The sequence below is a fragment of the Seriola dumerili genome, unplaced genomic scaffold (assembly GCF_002260705.1).
Source record: "Seriola dumerili isolate Sdu_G_001 unplaced genomic scaffold, Sdu_1.0 BDQW01000149.1, whole genome shotgun sequence".
In the NCBI taxonomy this organism is placed as follows: domain Eukaryota; kingdom Metazoa; phylum Chordata; class Actinopteri; order Carangiformes; family Carangidae; genus Seriola; species Seriola dumerili.
In genome coordinates this window covers 9,454,227-9,476,956 of record NW_019174404.1, presented here as the reverse complement: position 1 = coordinate 9,476,956, position 22,730 = coordinate 9,454,227, and the positions used below count along the sequence as shown (strand labels likewise).

Below are 22,730 nucleotides of genomic sequence, written 5' to 3'. Positions count from 1 at the left end.
AGGGCGAGGCTTTACTTCTGATAGAATGATCCATTGAACAGGTCATAGCTGTAATCTGTTATATGCTGTCACTTTTATTGTTTGACCTTTTTACCAAATAAATAACTAGTAACACCAGAAAACCCAGGCCCTGTCTGGTGAGTGACTACCAGGCTTTGGATCATCTTTCATAGCCAGCACTAGGCCCAAGTCGTTTTCAAAATTGGCGGATTTAGAAAAACCAAAAACACTGATCAACAAAATATTATCAAGACTAAAAGACAAATCTGGTTCTAACATTATGGTAAACTTTTTGTAAAACAATTCATCTTAGTTTATGCAAATGTTCTGTAAAATATGACCAACCAAAAACATGAGGTGTTACTCCAAATACAACAGAACTGGATTACATGAACTTTATATGACACAAGATTGCATATAATTTACAATGAGAGTTTGACTTTTACAGCTGTTCCTGCTTCATTAGAAGGCATTATTGATAAACAGGCAGTCTTCAGTTGGTTTACACAGTGGTGTTAATGATGAGCTTATATACACAATGCATTTCAGTGACTACCCACAGGCCATATCATCAAAATAACCATGTACTGAATACTGTGCTAAGGCATACAGCTCTTGTGTAGCTCTCTGCTTCATTAACACTGTAGAAATGCAGTGCTGCATGTGGAGAAGATACCTCTGTAAACGTATCCCAATTTATGCAGCCATTCATTAGCTATGGACAATTTAAGTTTGGTATACATGGATGTTTCACTTATTGCAGCATCATCTTTCAGCTTGTAAAAAAAAAAAAAAATCAATGAGGTTATTTTTGAAATACATTGTACCAGAAAGAAACATAGTAATTGGGCAACATTATCTACATACTGTGATTTTTATTTCTAAATTTGTTTGTCATCAGGAATGACTATCTTCCAGTTATTTTAAAATTTAAACCTTTTGTAAGAAGACTTTTTTTAATACTCACACTTAACTAATTGTACACTATTAGTAATTTCATTTTTCTCACTTCCTTTCCAAAACATTTCCAGAATTCAGATTTTTATTTTGATTCAAACAGGCACTGACAGATTACAGCTGCCTTTGAATAACTGGTCTACGACAGTGATTAATCACTCACCTTCGTGGGTTATGTACCACCTTACAGTAATTTATCCAGTGTAAAGCTAGTCTTCAAGGCACATTAAAAGCAAACTTGAAAATTAATAAATACATTACAATAAATTAAAACAATTGTACCCGTTGTTTGGTCACATCAGGAAAAGCAATAATACAATGAAATCCCAGGTACAAGAGGCAGATAGCTGGAGTGAAAACCGTTCATGTAAGACAGACAGTTAGATATTTAAAGTCAAAATGTTCATTGGCAAGTATTCTGAAAAAGACCGCACCTACATTATAATATTATTGGAACCTGGAAGTGAGGAGAAACTTCACAATCCTCACTGGAAGAACAGATTACTATACGTTCCCCTGTAATGAGAACAAAACAGCTTAACAGTCGTGGAAGTGAGTCCTTACTATACATCTCAAAGCCAACACAGGGTGCAAGGCAGTACGCTTCGAGGCAAAGCACTCTCTGCTGTCATATTCCTGAAGCCACGTTTGTGAATCCACCAGAACATCCAGACGATTCAAGTTTCTTTTTGGAATTACAACAGTTGACATCTTCTCAAGAAAGGAAAGCTTCTCAAGGTCACATTTTGGTTTAGAGATTTCAAAAAGGAAAGGATGTGGTGAGGAGTGTTAGGTGATAAGAGAGCATCTAAAAAACCCAGTGGACACCTCCTACTGGGATGGGTACTAGTCTTGTGTATACGTGAAAAGAACTGAACGTACCCCTGTTAGTCTTTCAGGGTCCTTGAATGTTGTTTATAGTTGGATGAAGTAACAGAGGGAAAAAAACCTAAAAAAAAACCCCTTTGGTTCTAATCTTTCTTCAGGTCAGGCGGGCCGTGAGATGCATCAGTGGATCTGCAGCCGACTGGCGGTTGTTCCAGGTTGACTGGTACAGTCACAGGAGCCACTCCATCGTTGTTGACCAGAGCCCCGTAGGAGAATGAACCATTGAAGTCTGGCTGAAGCACCAGGCCCTTGTCATGAATAGTTGGGACACCTGGACAGGTAGGATAAAGTTCTCAACATAACTTCAAAAAAACAACTGCAGACTTAAAATCTCACACGATCCCTGTACTTTATGTTTGAAGTTACACTAGGCACTTTGTGATTTGGGTTTATAAGACAAAGATATTTCTCCATTTAAAAAATCTTGCTCTGTGTGGCTTTAAAGCTAAAGCTTTTCAGTAATTAAGTTAAGTTTATACAAACCATTAGTCATATCCATAGTGACATACGGCTCAAAGGTCTTTATCTTTTTCTTGTTTTTGGTGATGAGAAAGACCCCCAGGAAACACAATGCAGTTCTGTACCAAACAGAAAATAATCAGCTGCAGCTTTTATGCATAAGAAGGTCACAAAGCTCAACATCTTTTTACAATATTTCAAGGGAAGTCATCACATGTTCCCAGCAAATCTGTTCTCTATGTTTACTATAGCATTGCACTCACCCCAACAAAAACATGCAGATGTGAAGGACGTCTTCATTCTTAAACTCTAAGTAAAACACAGCTCCTGAAAACCAGAGAGGAGCGAGATAAGAGAGAGAGATAAAAAATGTTTCATGACCTCCATATTGTGACTCTTAAGAATGCTTTTCAGGCTCCAAAAGTATTGCTTCTTTTCTATGCTGCTAGGCAGCAAACTGTATTCACCTATTATTCACCTGTTATTCCATGTCCAATTGAAAACTGCCTGTCAAAGCAGAGAATCAGTCTGGGCAAACCCAGATAAAGAATACCATAACTCACCAGCTACCACAGCGAAGAAGGTGGAGAGGATGTAGTTGACACTGGCAATCAGAGAAGAGTCATACAGCTTACAAGCCTGGGAGAGAAACCTAAGAAGACAATAACACACAAAAAATAGTAAACAATGAGGATTTAAGAAAACTTAATGAAAGACCATGACTTACCCATGGAGTAAAGAATAAAAACTTGAATAGCAAACTAATGTATGTATCTTTATTCTATATTATCACATCCTGTTGACAACACCGTGTAGGCACCTCACACGTGCCAACCACACTCTCCCCCGTTTCATACTTCATCTTGAATCTTCCAGTATCTCACCTGGCTTGGAAGACCACCGAAGCCAACATGCACACAAACATGACACTGAAGATGGGGTAGTCGAGCTGCATGCTGCCCTCAGCGGTGAGTACCAACATGCCTGACACCGCCTTCACTGTGATGACTGTGACAGAGCCTGTGCACCAACCAACAAAAGTACAGTTAAGCACAACACCAACACGGGACTAAAGATTGTTTCACCACCAGCTTAGGTGCTTTTTTGAGCATTCAGAATGTGGCAATGTATTCCACTAAAGTATGGTAATAGCTCGACTTTATAGATAGTATGAAATTGACTGGCTTTAATGCCACGGACTCACCCAGTAGAGCGACCAGCAGCAGAATAATAATGAGGTAGTTAGCACCGCGCTGTTTGTAGAAGTATAGAAGCAGGCAGAACGTGATAATCTCCAGGAGCTGTCAATAAGGATAATGGCAACAATAAACACAAAATTAATTTCAAATAAACAAAACAGGAAGCACAGTTTGGTTCTATAATAGTACAATTAATCTCACAGCCAGAGACAAACATTTGTGCTGAATAATAACACAAGTCAAGAAGCCCGGGAAATTTGCTGTGTTCAGTGCAAGTTTGTGAAACATAATTTGTTCCAAACGGGGGAAGACCAAATAATATAGATCAACAACAGATACACAACATACTGTACAATACAGCAGCCATGCAGTAAAAACCAATTGAGTAAAATGTGTCAGAGGAGCTGATTTAACCTGACAGTCACTTTATATGTAGCTGTCCACTCTTTAGTGTACTCTGTTTTCATGGTTTTTTACAGACCTCTACCTCTTGCTATTAAATAAGAGAGTGAAATTGATGTTTCACCTAACATGACTCATTGTGCAGGTGCATTTGTAATTGTGATTCAAAGGAGTCACTGTCTGAATGTCAGTTGGATCAATTACAACCTGCAATCATGCAAGGTGAAAAGACATGAATGCCTAACAGCATTCACCAACACTGAACTCAACGGCACAAGATGTTCTCTTACTATCATGACAAAATACAGCCTCATAAACCACCTAAATGAACACCTCTGACAGTGTCTGGAAAAATAGAACATGAGTCGCCAAACCCGTACTGCAGGTTTGTTATGTTTGTCTAGCGTTATATTGATGGAATATAAACGGTGGGTACAGTGGGTGTGGAGAAATTGCATTTTGTAGGACACATATTTGTAACATTACTGTAACTGTCTAAGAGGATGTTGCAGTTTTCATTCATGTTCAGGACATACAATATGTGTATATTTAATATGCTATTTAGCAATGCCATGTTTACCAAGTGTGGGTTGGAAATTGAACACAGCAGATTGGACGATGGAAAACAAATGAGAATGAGAAATGTTTATAGAGCCTGTTGCTTCTGAACTTTGTCAGCGAGTGATTGTGTCTTACCAGATACAAGAGAACAGGCCATCCGACAATGTGCTTCACAATGTTCTCCGCTTTGAGTTTTTCATGAGAGTTTGGTCCAAATGCTACAAAGAGGTACGTTCCTCCTATGGTTAGGACACAGCCCAGGAAGGGCAGCCCATACTGCTCTGAAAAAAGATACAATATATAACCAATGGAAAGCAGTCAGATACTGAGAATTGGATATTAAGTAAAACATAACACAGTAGAGGAAATTTCAGATATCACAGACAAACTCAAGATACAGTACTTTTTGGGGCACAAGAAAGAGTGCAGCTTTTGCTTTAAAAGGTCCTGTGCATGGACAAACTTTTTGACTTTGCTTTGTAATTTCAATCAATACAGGAGCTGAGGAGGCAGCATGTAGTCTGCAAAGTGCTGTGAGGCTACTGATGAATTTGCATACAATGGCACGAATTTCATGTTATTTGCATATGAGTGTCAGTGCAACTGCACATATTCGGTCGCACACATCTGCTCGACTTACTTGCAAATTCCTTTGGCTTAGATTTCTCACGCAGAAAAATAAGACCCAAAATTGAGCTTGCTGAAAATGGACAGAAAAGCATAATGCAAGTGTTATTGTAAATTACTTCATGTATAAATTTGAAATTATAATACTAATTTATCTCCATCAAAATCACCACCAACATATTAGAGAATAGTATTAAAAATACTCACTCAGGACAGACACGGCATTGAGAGGTGCTATGAGAGCGAGGGGGGCAAAGGCATAAGAGACAAAGTTTGCACCCTCCCCGAGACAGGTCAGGACAAAACCACACCACCAGGTTTTAGTGCGGTAGAAGACACGCGGGTCCTTTTTTCCGGCTAATGTCACATGGCTGTATTTCTGTAGTAAGTAAGCATTTAGGTAAAACGCAGCAGTGACTGACAGAAGGTAAAGAGAGAGTTTACTGCAGTACATATAACTTAAATAAAGCAAACATATAAGACTTAAACTAAACAAACAAGGTCAAATGGTTTTGCAGTAGAGATACTGTAAATCAGAAGTACAGAAGGGACAGGCAATATGAATAAAAAATGACAGAGATGAATCATCACGAGGTGATGACTGTATATCATTTCATCCATAAAGGCTTCTACTTAAGGCTGATAATGCTACTGTAATGACAGCCTATAGCCCTAAAGGGTTATTCTAACAATGTGACCTTCCTGCTATGTTTACATAGAGTACTGACCTAAAAGCAAGTGATACACAGAGAGTAGAGAAACAAAACTATTCCATATAGGAGACATGATAATTATTGTTATTATGAGGATGCTTGGATGACATAGCTGACACCAAAGGAAGTACATTGAAGGAAGTTATTGTAAAGTAATGAGCTCTTTACCTGAATACTTAACGAGATGCTGACAAGCACATTTCCAAAAATAGCAAGTAAAGTCCCAATGAGATTGTCCTAAAGAAAAAAAACATTGATGTAATTCAGTCAGGTTAAATAAAGTTAGTTTTGGCATTTTTTTTTTGTTTACCATCAGTCCACCCGGCATCCACAGCGCTCTAATATGTCGGTTAGCAAAGTTTTGGTTTAATATGATATTTTTAGACATGATAATACACAAAATAAGTTACTTGAAACCTCTTGATAACTGTTTAAACCCCAATACGCGAAGAAAAAAATTAACATATTAACAGACAATGGAAAAGTAAAGTACTGTGTATAAGCTGATGTGTCTCACCGTGTAGGAGCCTCCGTCGGCTCTGCTGATATCCATCCCGTTCGCCTTCAGAGGCAGTTTATTAATTATCTGCAGTCGCCGGATATTCAGATGCCAGATATTTCATCTCGTCGATTCGACATTATGTATCTAATTCTCATTTATTTTTTGTTTATCTGTCTCTACGCTGTGGAAGACACCATCTTTTGGGACGAGAAGCACCTCACTTCCTTATTGAATGCACTTGTTTTGGGCTACGCTCTGACGCAAGACGCATGTTACGCTTGAATCACGTGACCGTGGTCGGTGACGATTTTTATTTTATTTTGAAAGTTGATAAATCAGTAGACAGCAGGAACAGCTGATGGCTTATGTTTAAATTCTTTTTTTATATGATTAATTAACCGGATTGACTTTCACACTCATTCCCCAATCTCCATTGTATTTTCTGTTGTTTGCACTAGTCTTGTTTGTAATTTGCAGTACCACCTGAGGACAATAGACGGCCCCATTGAGCTGTGATTGATCCAAGAGCATTTACAGCTGATGAGGATATTGATCAGTTTAAATGCTGCTCAAATGCCAGTAAATTCTTGGGTCCAGTTTAGACCATTAGCCAGATGCCAATCTAAGCGTAATTTTTTAAAATTTATCTGTTATTTATCCATTACAACCCGACTACATGTTCATGAATTAGGTGACATATAAGCTTGAACACATTCATCTCTAAAACTGAATCTTTAAATGATTATAGGCAACCCTTCTTCTGCCTGAAAAATACATGATTATGACCATGTCACCATGGCATCATGCTATTAATCTTGACTAACACTGATGGTATGTTTTATCTTCCCTCTGTGTCATTGCAGCAGTGAAGGAGGGACATGGCAACAGTACGTCAGCAACAGTGTTTCTATAACAGGAGCTGTGGAAAAAAAAACAAAGGTAGGTCAATGAAGGGTGTGAGCTAAAAGACAGCAGAGTTCATTTTTTCTCCCATGTCAAAAACATGGTGGAAATCATGTGAGCAACTGATGAGTCATTCAAATAAGTGCAGTAGCTGTAGTTTAACAAAGTGTCTCTGATTTTTAATGTACAAGATTTAACTTAAGTTAACATTGTCATATGTTCACTTGATAACGTGAACTTGACATCAGGCAACAAAATGAGCTCTTGCATTTTTGACACACACTCAGATATACAGTAACATTCTTTCTTCTAATTCCCTATGCTAACCGGCAGAGGGAGTGAAACACCACAGCCAGGGGATTACCACCAGCTTGTCCCACTGTGCTTAAATCAAAGCCGAGACATTCCTGTGCAAATTTGCTGTTTTCGTTTGATGTGTGATTGTCATTTAATTTAGCTCTTTTCTTGCAACTAGCTGACACTGTTAATTCCTAAATGCATGAAAGTGATTGGAGAAACCAAGCCATGCATTTTTGGCAAACGTTCCACCTTTTTATTTTTATTTCTGACTGGTATGTCCCAGGAGCTTGTCTTGAGCTGTTATTTGCTCAGAGCTATGACCTGATGATTATTGCTGTGGATGGTCAGATGAACTGCATCAGATTGATGCATTTTTATAGATACATCTGAATGCTTTTTGTTTGGAAATGGATGCACTCTCCTTCCTCTTCAGAGCTCAAACAGCTCTTGAGGTCATTGTGACATCCAGTGACAGTTGCACTACCTTTTTATCTTCTACCATTAGCCAGAAAAAGAGTAATCAGGAACACTTGTTTATGTTATTCAGATGAATCACAGTCAGGTCTTGCTTGTATAATATGTTTAATTCTAAACCACAGCTGTCACAGATTGTCCTTCACAACTTGTTGGAATGAGACGTGGCATTGTTGGCCGTAGATATTTATCACACAGACACTGATTACAGCCCACAGACTGTGTCTGGGGGGAGGTAAGTAGATGGTGAACAGGTGCCTCTTCCTTAGGGTGTTAAGATGTGTGTGAAGGTATGCAGGTGGATGGCTTTTTCCACTTCACCAAATGAAGCACAAATCATGTTAGTCCCAGGTGAATATACCTTTCAATTAACTTTTCAGTCAAAGTGTCAGGGATGTAATGATGGCAAACAAAGGTATTACAGCGTTAACACAATAAGTATAATTTTTTTGTTGTCTATTGTTAATAAAAAATTGTTTATGGTGGATTTAATGTAATGCAATACAATTTAATACAACTGAGAGACAAACATCATCACAGAAATATATAATGTGCTTTTATGCAATTAAATATGCTAATGCACTAAAAATAAATAAAGCAATTTTAATGATCATGCCCTCACAATGCTCCTATAAACATTTATTATACCTCATGATAGTAAAAGTTAAATGTGATAAAAAAAATTTAATTAGGTTGCAGAAGTTTTGTCATCTTCTTGAGAGCATGCAGGGTCAGAGGTCCTGTCAGATAAAAGTGTGTCCCTTCCTCAGAACATTAGGTCATCCTGCATAAGGGACAGACACTGTGTGTGCATGTGTTTGTATGTGTGTGCATGTGTCCCAGTAGGACAGCTTTGAAGGCCCTTTGGAAGAATGAATTGATTAACAGGCTGATGTGTGGAGGGATGAGTCAATGGAAGAGGCAAATCTCACAAAAGTTGAACTTTTTAAGGCTGCAACTAACAGTTCATTTAATTACTAGTATTACTACTTAGTAATCTACTGATTATTTTTCTGATTAATTGTTCAAACTTTATTTTTTTTCATAAAATATCAGAAAATAGTGATATCTAGCCCAAAGTGATGTCTTCAAATGTCTTAATTTGTCTGACTTGTATAATTTTACAATAAGAAAAGCGATGAATGTTTTGCATTGTTACTGAAACAATCAGCTATCAAAACAGTCGCTACTCTTTTTTTTTTTTTTTTATAGATACATGGACTAATCACTTCATTTGAATTAAGCAATTGTTTCAGCCCATCTAGCGATGACTTTTTTTTAAAGAATTGATCTTTGTGATAAATGAGTTAATCATTTTGTCAGTAAATGTCTTCAAATGTCTTGGTTTGTCCAACAACCCAAAGATATTCAATTCACTATCATGGACAAAATATTCACATTTGAGAGACTGCAACCCATGAATTTTTCATTTTCTTTCTTAAAAAAAATGATGTAAATGGTTGATTATCAAAATTGCAATGTTAATGTTCTGTAGATGGACTAATATTTAAATTGACTTATTGTCTCAGCTCTCCTCCAATACAACCTACCTTCTCTGTGCGCGTTGCAGGTTAGAGGTCATAAAGAAAACTGAGTCAAAGGCTTTTTCTTTCTATTTTATCTTTTGTTTTGCTTCAGGTTACAGAGAAGTTTCATCATTTTTTGACATCTCTTGAGTTTGTTCAACTTTTACACCTCTGACGCCCAGTTGAGGCACCAGTTTTTTTTTTATGCGTTTGACTCTTATTTACAAGTGACAGGGAGCTTTTTTGGCATCCTGTAATTTACATTTCTTACCTTCAGCTCATTTTCGTCAACCCAGAAAATGAACATTATCCTACAACCTTAAAGAATAATACACTTGAAAAGATGATACATTTTATGATTACTTCATGTTTACTATGATCAAAATATAATTTCTTACACACGTGCCTGCTCCTTATGATACGTGGGCGCCATCCACTATCTCTAGAGGAATGCATGAACGTTAGTGACAAGCATGGCCGTGTGTTTAATAACTGCCAGGCCCATTTTAAGAAACCAAACAGACCAGCATCCATTTGTAATAACTGAAGAATGTGTGTACGTTAGGTAGGAGAAGGAGATGAACGGGACATATTCATGACTATACTGCACCATGCAACAGGAAGTGTCTTCTCCATGAGGTGATACTCCATCTTACAAAGGAATGTTAACACGTTATAAAGTGGTGGTGGAAGAGCAGGCTTTTCCTAAAACCTCTGCAAGTCCCGGCTCGTCGGGAGCATTTCTGGCAATGAGTCCTAAGTGACAATGACAACATTAGAAAGATTGCTGGATTAGATATTTGGGTTTAACTGAGCAGAGGTTACGACCTGTGGGTGTAATGCTGACTGTGTTAACAAGCCAGCTCAGCATTATGATTATTGGGCACCCCTCCAGAATACTGGTTTCGGTGACATTGTGTGCGCTTTAGTAAACCATCGGCCAAACAGGATGAAAAATCTGTGACAAAAGAATTTGATTTTAGTCACAATAATCGCACGGATATCAACCGAGAATTAAGTGACAATGAGAAAAGGATGTTCGCTCATTAGATTCTTCAGCGACTACTTCCTATTTGCTATCATGAGTATCTGGAGTCTGTGTTGGGCTGAAAGCTGAGAGACAAATCAAATTATTTTAGACTTTTACCAGAGGGATCAGACTTTTCACAACTGGAAAATTATTCTTTTGCACTTGCTTGATTGGTACTCTCTCAAACACAATTTCTCATGTCAAATGAAAAGCCAGAGGGCAGTTTCATTTATTAAAAGCTTCTCACGACTAAGCCTCTCTCCTCTTTCTGGGCTTTAAATTCACAGTGATTATCCTCTTTAGCCAAATTACCCTAAACTCAAAGCACGTGCCAAAACATCTGACTATTGAGATAATAAGCAAAACAGCAAAACTGTGTCCATCCTGGTGGCCCTGTGCGTGTCCCGTTCAGTCGCAGCTTTGTTGTTCTGTGTGTCATACCTGGTGATTATGTGAGCGAGGAGAATTACTCTGTTATTAGGGATTTTTTCCTGCATGACCACAGATGAGAGGTTGGAGAGGCTGTTGATGACGTTTGTACCTCGACTCCATTAAAGATTTTAGACGGGGAACGTGTCAGGTGGAGTGGAATTCAGGAATAATTAGGATACGAGTATAGATCGTATATAATTGTGCTTATGGGGCCATCATACAACCATTATAATTATGGGGCGGTGATAAATTATGTATGACAATGTGATACGTTTTGTGTCACATTGTCATGTCATTATTAATTAACACACACTTCAAGTAAAATTTAATATTGCATTATTTGTGTTTTGATATAAAAGAAGAATTAAAATGATTATTACCTCACAATCACTGTTTTAGAAATTAATTCTTCACGTAACATAAGATGTTACCACATTTTGTGAATTGCTTGACATTCTCAGATTTCATACTTTTCATATATGTTTGCAAACTATTAACCTCATCATTCTGTTTCTCCATAGAGTAAATTATATTCTTTTGTTTTCCATATCCCTCTGTGAAGCCCTTTGAGGCAAATCTTTATAATGTCTATAAAATTGACGAGATTATTTTTGCTTAAAAAAACAAATCAGTTACAGCTCCTCGTAATAAATCCCAAATAATCTCATATTACAAAATTATAAATCATTTTTAAGTCATTTTGTCTTAAAATCTTCAGTCTATTAATGACTTATAATAATCATAGTGACTCAGGGTTTCAGTTGCACATGGACAACTTCAAATTATTTCTTGACAGTTTCACAGTCATAATGCTCCATGATGGATTATGACAATCCGACACATGATTGAGTAACATTTCAACTGGCCTTTTTGTGTGTTTTGTGTTCAGTGTATAATCTTTACAAACATTACAAATACTTATATCAAAAATGTAAAATGACAAAACTGCTCTCAGTAGTTGGTGCACGGTCTCCTTAACCTGTGTGAATAACCAAACTTGTTCTCGCAGTAACTTAAAGACGCTGTTGTGAGAGCCCACATTCAACACGGCTCATGGTTTGCAGCCTTTTCCTTCTCTCACCCGCAGTTATGAGTAATGTAAGATGACACTTTGTGTCAACTCTCGACCCCGACATACTGTATATGTCACACATCGCCGAGTGTTGTAATGAATTATGGTGTGTGCGCATGGATGTGTGTATGAGATGATAAATGACTTTCTTCATTCCCCCTCTGGTTCTGAACTTTACATTTAGTTGGATGATTATGAGAAATTAGTCTGACGCAAAGCTTCAGTGTGCTCAGTGTGCAGTAACCTATTTTCTGGCATTTTGTTTTGCATTATAATATCCAATGACAGTATATGGACACAAAACACGGGGAAAAGTGAGACAAAAGGCATTAAACCAAGATTTTAAATTGAACTAGGATGTTTGGTTACACGGTGACCCAACAAAGATTATGTTTATTTGCTCAAGTACTGCACAAAGTACAATTTTGAGGCACTTGTAGTTGAGTATTTGCATTTTAAAAATTCTACCTCGACAAGCTGTTTGTAAATCAGTGCATCAGTATTAGTAACCTTAGAATTTGAAAATGCTCCAAAAAACGGTCATTGTACGTAATGAGTTATGAGTTCTTTTCCTTTTGCAGATAGTAGTCTAGTCTTTTCTTTATAAAGATTTTGAATGCATTTTATTTATTCTGAAGTATTCTTATTATGTGCTATTGCTACTTAAGAAAACTATCTGAATACTTCTGACACTGCACCAGTGGTGTGTAACCCATGTTTTACAGTGGCTTTTGGTTGAAATGTGTGTATTTATGGCAGGATATATGTATGCATGGACATTTGACTGTGTTCTGACTTGGAGTATGTGTGTTCATGTAGACTGACCTTACAGATGCTGCCTACGTGCATCCTGACTGCCTGTCAGTGAAGCCTAAACTTTATGTGCTACATCTCAGTGATAGAGAGACACACAGAAAGAGAGAGAGAGACTCTCATCTGTCTGAAACCTGAGGAGAGAGAGGAGACCAGTGTGAACAAAAGCCTGTGTTTAATTTTCTTTTTTTTCTGTTGTCTTTGGTTGTTCCTTCATATTTTCAGCACCCTGCAATCATGGCATCTTGTTAGCTTTGGATTCAGGTTAAACTTGTTGCAGGAACGAACCACCCCCCCACCCCCCCCCCCCCCCCCCCCCCCCCCCCCCCCGCCCCCTTATCCCCTCCCTCATCTTTCCGCCTCCTCCGCACCTCCTCATCTCCTCCTCCTCCTCACATCTTCCCCACTCTTCCATTCACACTTCTGCCTTGATTTGCGTTTTCTTTTAAACGGGTGACAAACCGCATTCGTCTTGAAGGCATGAGTGTCTCTCTCCCTGCCTCCCCTTCTTTCTGTCCGTCCCTCTCTCCCTCCTCCCTTTGCACTGGCAGGTGAATTCTCTCTCAGGAGAGGCTTAAGTTATACAATAGCAGGTGCATTTCTGCCGGATCTGACTCAAAAAGACTATGCGGACTGAAATAACCAACTCTTAACCTTAGTCTAATTAAAACTTAATGCCTTTTAAGCTGTCTGCCCTACAGTCTGAAGTTTATATTGCGTCACTTCCCTTTTAAATATTCTACCCTAAACCCAGTTTTTCTTTTGGACTTTATTTAAGGTATTTTGAAAATGTTGTTTACATAACAATTTCATATTCATATTGTGTCAATCGTGTTCAAATCATTTCAGTCCATGTAAACTGTGCCCTGAAACTGGTCTGATAGATCTCGGGAATATTTCACCTTTAAGTCACTCATTTTATTATTGGCACACATCCCTCATTATTTTAATGCTTCATCGATAGTAAGGGTCATTTCATTCTTTGAGAAACGTGACACTTCCCAAGAAGTAGTTTATTGGTTTCGCAGCATGACGGCATGAATGTAATGTAATTGTTTTATCAATGAGAGAATCTGCTCTGCATCAGATGACATATTATTAGATCATTATTACCCCCCTAAGGCGCACACACCTAAAGACACCCAGTTCAATAATGAGACATCAAACAGATGGAGAGCAGTTTAAGAAAACGCCTTTTGTATTTCATTATAAATTATATAAATTTAAAATTTAACTCTACTCAGTCAGTGGTGAAAATGACACTAAAAATCACTGGGTCAGACTAAACTAACAAAAACTAAAAAAAAAAAACAGCTACATTGGGTCAAAACAACCCATTCGTACTGGTAAAAATAACCCAGCGTTGGTGCTCTGTTGACCCAAATTAATTAAGTTTGCAAGGAAAGAATCCTCTTTTAAATATTTAACCTGTTTTACTTAAAACTTCATGGAAATATTTCAAAAACTTACAAAAAATTTGACTCAAAAGTTGTGAACCTTTGGCTTAAGAAGGAAGTTTCTGTAATAAATCCCTATTGGATAAAATGACAGATAAGCAGGCAGCTTATTACAGAGAAAAACAGATGAACTGATCACTATGGTAACAGACTCTGGCTGCAGACCAAGCCTAGAGGTTACAGGGACTGTGCACCAATGCGTCAGTCTTCCTTGTTCCCTGCTTTGCGATGGGGCGCACCCTGCTGCGGCTCTTGAGCAGGACACGCTGTGATTGTTCCGCAGGATTGAGGAGAAAAGGAGTGTGTGGTTCCTCTAATTCTCCGACAAGACGAGACATGTAGACTGAAACTGGGCGCGAGACGAAGAAAGGAAAAGGGAGGGAGAGAGAGAGAAGTAGATCATGGGGAAGTATCACAGGTGAAGATGGAAAATTTTTTCTTTCCTGTGATCAGAGTGAAAGTTTGCCAGGTGCAAGTCAGTGTAAATTTGATTTTAAGTTGCATTTTTAATGTTTTTGTCCCTTTATTTCTTAGGATAACAAAATAAGGGAAGCTATAGAAGCAATGGTGAAAATTAGCTGGTTTTATCCAAATATTAAGGGTGGGTTGTAAATGACAACATTAATTGAACTGACAAAAAGCAAAAGGACAGACAAGACAACATTATAAATAGAGGGAATGTGTGTACAAGGAAGCCATGCCTACAAAAAATCAGTTTCTGTCAGAGGGTTTCATTACTGAACTCAGGGTGAGGTGGTCTGGACATGTTCCCTGCTTTATGTTGGAAGATGAAGCAACACGTCCCTGGAAAGCTCTCCTCCTCCACTATCCCACGGGAATATCACCAGTCATCCATAGAGGAAGAGTTACAATAAAAGGATGATAGGTGGAAGAGGAAAAGAAGCTGAGGGAGGGAGGGAGGGAGGGAGAGAAAGGAGAGGGGTGATGGGAGGGTGGAAGAGAGAGACAGAAGGAGATGTTTATCGTAAGGGAAAGGAAACAATGTGTAGAGAAATGGTTCCTGCCTCATTTAAGAGCGATAATTGATCGTGCCTGCACACATGCCCGATTGAGTCTCATTTCCCTCAAACATACTATTCTCAGTGCTGCCCTCATCTTCTTCAGTTTCCACTTGACTTTGACCCGCAAGTTAACATCCATGCCTGACATGTAACAGATTGTATGTACACACGCAACAACAGGCACACACCCAAAAAATCATGCACCCACATTTGACTCATACAAACAATTGATACAATAAGGAACATTTTGTCTTGTAATTGCAACAGTGTCCCTTTCTGTCAAAGATAAAGAGAAGATTGTTGCGACGCCAGATATCACATCTCGTTGTTGAAGAATATGAGCTGTACTGTATATGCTGTGAACCCACACCACCTGTGTGTAGTATTACTGCCTGCAGGAAATTTTAACCAAAATATCAGCGTTGGCTTGAGGCTACAAAGACACAGTGAGCTAATCTGGCAGATGCTCATTTTGCATTAAATTTAGGCTACTCATGATGTGATGTGTGGTACATTAGGATGGACTTGTTTTAAGGAAGGTCTTTCTATGTAAAAGACCATACCAGTAGATTTAAAGGAACATACCAGTAGTTTAAAAGCAGCTCCTATACAACACTGTACCTACTGCATATTGTGACCATTCTCCCAAGCAGACAGCCTGTGTTTTCAGTCCATGCTTTCCAAAAGATAATCAATATGTAGATAGTTGAAACGTGCTTGACATAGATGACCCCTCAACATGCAAACTATGGTATGTTTTGGGGAATACTCTGCTCTAAATTGAGGTTCATAAGATTATTATTTAAAGGAAGAGTTAGTTAAGTAGTTCAATACCTCTCTCATTTCTTTAGAGTAAATATGAAGCTACAGCTAGCAGCAATTTAGCTTAGCTTACAATAAAGGAAAAATCTCCATTGGCTGCTGGTTGCCAACTTCTTGTTCATGATATATATATATACTGTATATAGGGAGCTTTAGAGGTGCTAGGAGGGTTTTGATACTTTCTGAGAGACCCAGGCTCCAGTCTAAGCTAATAGCTTCATATTTACCGTATAGACATGATTAGTGGTACCAGTCTTCTCTAACTCTGAAAGTGTATTTACCAAAATGCCAGACTATTAATTTTTTTTAACTCTAAAAACTATTGGCATGGCAAAGTTATTTTAAACAGTAGATAGTGTATTAATTATGATATGTGATTAACATTAATGTCATGTATACGATATAGGCCCTTCTGCCTTTCTGCAACTCAGTTCAAAGTGCAATTATGCACATTTCTAAGTATTCATTAGTTGCTGCAGATGAGAGTGTCCTCCAGAAACAAACCATAAAATGAGGTTCTCTGGCCTGAAGGTCCAGAATGAAACCTGTTATGGAGATAAGCCCGGTACTCGCTCTCAGTTTGGGTGGGACCACAATCAGTGGCCTAGACACTATAAATTGTGCGTGTGTGTGCGCGCGCGCGTGTGTGTGTGTGTGTGTGTGTGTGTGTGTGTGTGTGTAACAGCTTAGGTGTGAGGTGCATCTCGTGTCAACCTGCTGCGGTCTTCATTAGAAATTTAAATAAACTCACAGCTCTAATATTTCGTTTCTCTATTCTCCATTTCCAAATATCAGATACTGATTTGATCGGCGTTACTTTATTTTTGGTGTGTTAGTCGACATGGCAGAGTGGAGAGAACTGTAAGATGATGCAGATATGTGACAGACTAGATTATCGCCTGTCTGTATCTGTGACCTTTGTTTGTTTGTGTGTGTGTGTATCTGTTGCCGTGCATGTGTGTGTTCTTGGGGACTTCTCATAAGAGAGAGCAAAAATTGTGTATGTGCTTAATTGTAGATGTACGTGTGAGTGTGTGTGTTCATCGACAGTGTGTGTGTCATTCCATTTTTCAATTGTGTTCATACCAATGCTCCAAAGACAAAAGCATAGTCTGAGACAGAAGTGAAAGAGGAATGAGTGCATACAAACACAACACAGACTACATATACCAGCAGACTTTCCACTATCTTAAACAAACGGTCCTTATCGACATGCCCGGAATGGGCCTACATGCCTGTGTCACTGTAGAGACAACATGCAATACTTTGGAAGGACAGTGGGTAATGAAGCAGGAGTAATATAAAGTTAATTAAATGGAATAATCAAAGAGGAAATCATCAAAAGACCTCATGTATGTGGGCTTTTCTTTTATCCAGATTCCACCTGTGTCACTCTGTGACCTCTGTTGAGCAACTTCTTTCAGGCAGAAGTTTAAAAGCTCAGGCATTGTACATTTTCTTGGACAGAATGCAAATCTTGTTTTCTTAAAAGGTGGTGCAACCTGACATGCATTTCCATATATGTGATATCTTGGCCAATTCTTGGTCAGTAAACACATGAGGTTACTGTTTGATTGATTGATTTTAGGTAACATAGATTCTGGTTTAGGTTGAGCAAATAAAAGTGTTGGGTGATTTTGAACGGACCTCTGATATGGTTAAAATGTTTTTTTTTTCTTCACCTTAAAATAAAAATGTCACTGTCTTTAGAAATGTTCTTGTATTGATTGGATTCATACATGGATTATCAGTTGAAGGCAAATGCCATCTTTAACACCATGAAGTGCTTTGTGCTCATTTCATAATATTGCAGGAAATGAGGCTCCTAATTTTGTTGCCTGTAAAGTCCTCTTGTTGCACCACAGTTGCCTTCGAGCAGCGCTCAGAGTAATGTACTCTCATTGAGCAATGCAAGCACCATATTCTTCTCTGCAGTTGCCCCTGCCCCAGGCAAGTGGTGTCCTAACCTCCAATAGCTAATGTGCAAATGCCTGAGTGCTGAAACTCTGAAGTGGTCGTAGAGCTCCAAAACTCTGCTGTTCTCTCCCGTCAGCTTCCCATTTTCATTACCTGCCCCATCCTTTTCTTACTGACACCTCCTCAGCCCTTAATCTTACCCTTTCTGTCCCGTATTCTTACACCCCCCTCCTCCCCCCCCCCCCACCCCCGTCCTCCCCCGAGTCCTCATCCCTCACTTGGGGCAATGTGGAGTTTCTGGGAGTGGCTGCTGCTGGCTGGTGGGTGGAATAGTAGAAAGGAGTGGGGCAGTTGAGGTGGGGGGCTAGAGAGTCTTTCCAGACTCTTGGAGCCTCTCTAGTCCAGGCCAAACAAAGTGACAGCAGGATTTTGATAAAGGGGTCTCCCCATTCACCTCAGTATCACAAGTCTGAGGAGGTCAGAGCACCTGGCCGAGGTCAACGAATCACGTAAACACACACATCAGTAAACTAACTGCACATAGAGCTCAAAGGACAACAAAGCATTTAAAAAACGTTCTGATTTTAGTATCAAACACACATGCACGCACACTCTTTCTCTGCCCAGCACCAAATCCACTAACATCAGCTGAAATGAATGTTGAAACAGCAAAGAGAAATGCAGCTTGCAGTTGATTTGAATGGAATTCTTTGGAGAAAATAAGACTTTAGGGACCAAAATAACTTGATAAGATGGAGATTTAATTTTCACTGACCAATGCGTCATGTTGCTGATCATATGTTTTGTGTAATCTGCGAAATAACCACTTACTCCACCTGTCATATAATTGTAGTGGAGTGAAAAGTACAATAAGAATAGTGAAGTAGAAATAACTCGAGTAACAAACAAGTGCCTTTGAACAGTATTGTGCATACAGCAAGCACAGTCCTGGAGTAAATACTAGTACCTGCAATATAAAGTAATAACTGGTGCTGGGAGATATGAACGGCTCCTAAGATCTGGTTCTTACCTTCATTTAACAAACAGGAGCCTGATGGTTTTCTGATCTGTGTGTGCGTTTCTTCCTTCTTAAAAACTGTTCTGCCAACAATAATGTACAAATATACAGCAGATTCTGGCTTATGTAAATGCCAAAAAGCTATTTTACAACAGAAGTCTTTCACTGCTGTCACCGCTTATCATGTGACTTGAACTGAGAACAGATGTTTGGACCTTGATGAGCGAACAAGCTAATTTTCTGAAAAATAATTGTTAAAGTTGGCTAAAGAAAGTTACCATGCAGTGTAAAATGACATTTCAGATACATTATAAGTTCAGTATTTTAATGATTTTTTTTGGGGGGGGGGGATTAGCATCACTATTAGGAAAGTACAGATTTGAAGTCTGAGTCTCTTCAGAAGTACAGGTGTTCGGGCTGATGTCATAGTTTCCAAACAGGCTCCTATGGTCCAGCCTTACGTACAGGACAGACGGCGTGCAATGCAGTGATAAGATCAGGAGGAGATACTGAAAAAGCAAGGAAGAGACAATATTTAGACAGAGAAGGAAACCTATACCCTTCATACTGTTGAGGTATTATATTTTGAGCACTGTCAGAAACATTCGATTATGTCATTTATTGGCTATTCTCAATTAGACTGAATTTATATCAGTACACATTGGGTAAAGGTAGAAAACTCAAGTTCTCGAAGAAGAAGCAGCATTTGGTGTCAAAGCAGTGCAGTTGAAGTAAACATGTCAGGGCTTCGCGGTAACAGGTGCACCACTCACACTGGTTTCCCAGTCTGAGCGGCAGAGCAACACGCCCCGGGCTGCTTATATCTCTGTCAACCCTCAGCACACATTCCTCCATGACAAACCAGGCATTAGAGCAGATGGAGAGATAGAAAGAGAATGAGATGGAGAGATATGTATGGTGCATTGAAATGATAAGCGGGATCAGCCAAAGAATAAAAGAATTGGCTGCTACTTTTATTGATTTCTTCACCTCTCTTGACTCCTACGCTGCGGTTTAAGAGTTGGAATTTGCATGATTTTTACATCTTGTGTTGAACGTGTTGTCAAGCAGTCGGCGCAGGATATGATTTATTGGACAAACAGTCGTACGGGAAAGGAAACCCAGGTGAAAGGAAGAGTAAGTGGGAGACAGGAAAATGAGAGAGAGAGACACAGAGAAAGAGAGAGAGAGGTATAACGTGGGAGGAGAGAAGTGTTGAGAGAGTCCCTTCTCAGCAGCACTGGTGCGTAGAGGCAGCACTGACGTCTGTTTGTATGGTGCCATGCATGGGTGCAGGCGCACATGAGCACGCACACCACAGACCAAAGCACCAAGACAGTTGAGTCTTGGTTTCTTACTCCATAGGTGAGTTTCAAGGCGTGAAAGGCAGTCGTTTGAAGATCTGGTGACATCCATCCATCTTCCATTTCCACATCTTTTCCCTTGCTTATCAGTTCGGGCCAGAGGTCTCTATGGGGCCATTGACACTTTTACTCAATTAGACATGAAAGTACGACAGCAAACAAAAGACTTTGAGGATGTTTGATTGAACTTTACTTGTGCTACTGTCAGGGTTTGTGCAAAGCTACTTTTTTTTTCCTGAAGGCAATAGAGAGAGTTTTTTTCAAGAACAGAAACTTGACTTCCTTGTATTCCTACATATATCTAATGATATACATGTACATCTACGATCATTTAAAACATTTAAATTCATTATGTAACCATGAAAAAAAAAAAGAAAACCTCATATTCTGGATGTTTCTTTGTGTTCTGTAAACTGAATCATTGGATTTGGTAATGCTTTATGTTACAGGACGTAATTTTAAACATAGGAAAACGGTAAAGAACAGCTTCACAGAAACCCATTTTTTCATGTTCAGCTGGCATTCGCAGCAGCAATAAATTTACCAAATAGAACATTTTCCCCACTTTCTCTATAAGTAGTACCAAGTTCCATAGTCAAATTGTTAGGAAATTATTAGGTAAATAAACCGTAATTTTACCTTTTTTAAATCATAAGTGTCTCATTCATAATTAACTTTACAAATATATATATATAAATATGAGTGTTATCATATTACATAAGATTAATTATAAATTTACAACTGGCTATTCCTGTTTGATTTGATTTTGACAATTGATTACAATCAAGTAGTGGTTGCTCTTTATTCATCATTGCACATTTTAGAACTGCAAATAAGTTATTGTGTTGAACAATATCACAAATGTCCAAAGTTTTTCAGAGGATTAAGTGTAAGAATAGTTGGTGTTTAGATGTGGGTGTGATCCTTTCAGGATATTTCCTGTGGCTGAACTACGGAGAGAAGCAGAGAGACAGAGAGAGAGAGAAAGAGAGACTGAAGTGAGGATTAAAGAGTTTAACATTTTGATGTGTTAATTTCACAGCACTAATGAGATACTGACAGAGAAAATATGAGGAAGACAGGGTGAGAGAAAAAGAAACTATAGGCAAGGGAAGCCGTTCACACCTTCAACGAGCTGATGAAAAGTGAAGGAGAGGCTCATGGACGCATACCCATGTTACCTCCATCCTTTTTTCCCTCTGTGCTTCTACAGTTTATACTCTATGTCTGAATGGGATGTATGGTAAAGCATAATATGTACTGGGATCCTGGGCCATGAAACAAGTCCATTTTAGTCAGCTGCGTTCGAGAAGCTCAGGTGTAGAGGATGAAACTTTAGCTTGAGTTACTTTAATTAAGTTTAATTAAGTAGATGCCTTTTCAGACGTATACCGTGGAGTGATGTGAAGGTGTGTCGTACACAGAAAGTATTCTTTCTTTCTCTTTCTCTTCTGACTTGAAGCCAATTTGCCCTCAGGGCTTTGTGTATAAATGTGTGTGTGTGTGTGTGTGTGTGTGTCATTCTGTGGGGTGGAGGTGTGTGTGCGAGTGTATGGCAAGCTGCACAACATGCACTCTTTTCTGTTACCACACCAGATTCCCTCAGGTGTCAGCCGCAAGAGGTGTTCACACACACACACACACACACGAATGCACAGATAAACAGCTATATACAATTATACACACACACATTTCTCTCTCTCTCCCTCTCTCTCTCTCTCTCTCTCTCTCGCTCTCTCTCTCTCTCTCTCTCTGTGTGTGGTTGTGTGTGCGCGCGTGTGTATAAGAGTGTGTGGATGGAAGATAATATCCATGACTGACATGAAGACTTTATAGGGATCGCTGCTTTTGGATTCCTGGAAGCCATGAGCTTTGGTCTTACTTGTCAGGAGGTGTGTGTTTGTGTGTGTGTGTGCGTGCATGTATGTTTGTGTGTGTGTGTGGGTGTTTCACTGTTAAGTTGTTGTGAAAGTGAACATTCCAATTGTCCTTTTGTTGATCATACTTTTATGTTAGTATTGCATTGGAAGAAAGTCAGTAAATGTATTTACTCAAATACAACTGTGATCCATGAGCTGTACTATTTCCATGTTATGATTTTTATTCCACTTTAATTTTACAGGGAAACACTGACTTTTGATTTTGAGTTACTAAAGAAATCTTTTTTTTTCTTTTTTTTTCTTTTTTTTTTTTACAACAAACATCATTTCATAAACTCAGATTTATTGTTATAGATGAAAATGCACAACACCATATTAAATAGGACCAATTC

At 38.7% G+C, this 22,730-nt stretch overlaps 1 protein-coding gene across 1 annotated transcript; it reads right to left on the bottom strand.

The window, feature by feature from the left end:
• Positions 1 to 146: 146 nt before the first annotated feature.
• On the bottom strand, positions 147 to 6,529 carry nipal3 (NIPA like domain containing 3). Its single transcript, XM_022751325.1, has 11 exons — positions 6,324 to 6,529; positions 5,975 to 6,043; positions 5,301 to 5,472; positions 5,107 to 5,166; positions 4,602 to 4,747; positions 3,509 to 3,605; positions 3,189 to 3,324; positions 2,868 to 2,956; positions 2,568 to 2,631; positions 2,329 to 2,423; positions 147 to 2,116 (listed from the first exon to the last, which is right to left on the bottom strand). The coding sequence occupies exons 1-11, from the start codon at positions 6,357 to 6,359 to the stop codon at positions 1,929 to 1,931; spliced, it is 1,152 nt and encodes a 383-aa protein (XP_022607046.1). The 5' UTR covers positions 6,360 to 6,529; the 3' UTR covers positions 147 to 1,928.
• Between the last annotated feature and the right edge of the window lie 16,201 nt (positions 6,530 to 22,730).

Coding starts and splice junctions, on each gene's coding strand:
- nipal3 (XM_022751325.1), bottom strand. CDS start 6,359: ATGGATATCAGCAGAGCCGACGGAGGCTCCTACACG. Junction 6,044..6,323: donor CCGACGGAGGCTCCTACACG/GTGAGACACATC, acceptor TTTTTTCTTTAG/GACAATCTCATTGGGACTTT. Junction 5,167..5,300: donor CAATGCCGTGTCTGTCCTGA/GTGAGTATTTTT, acceptor GTCCATTTTCAG/CAAGCTCAATTTTGGGTCTT.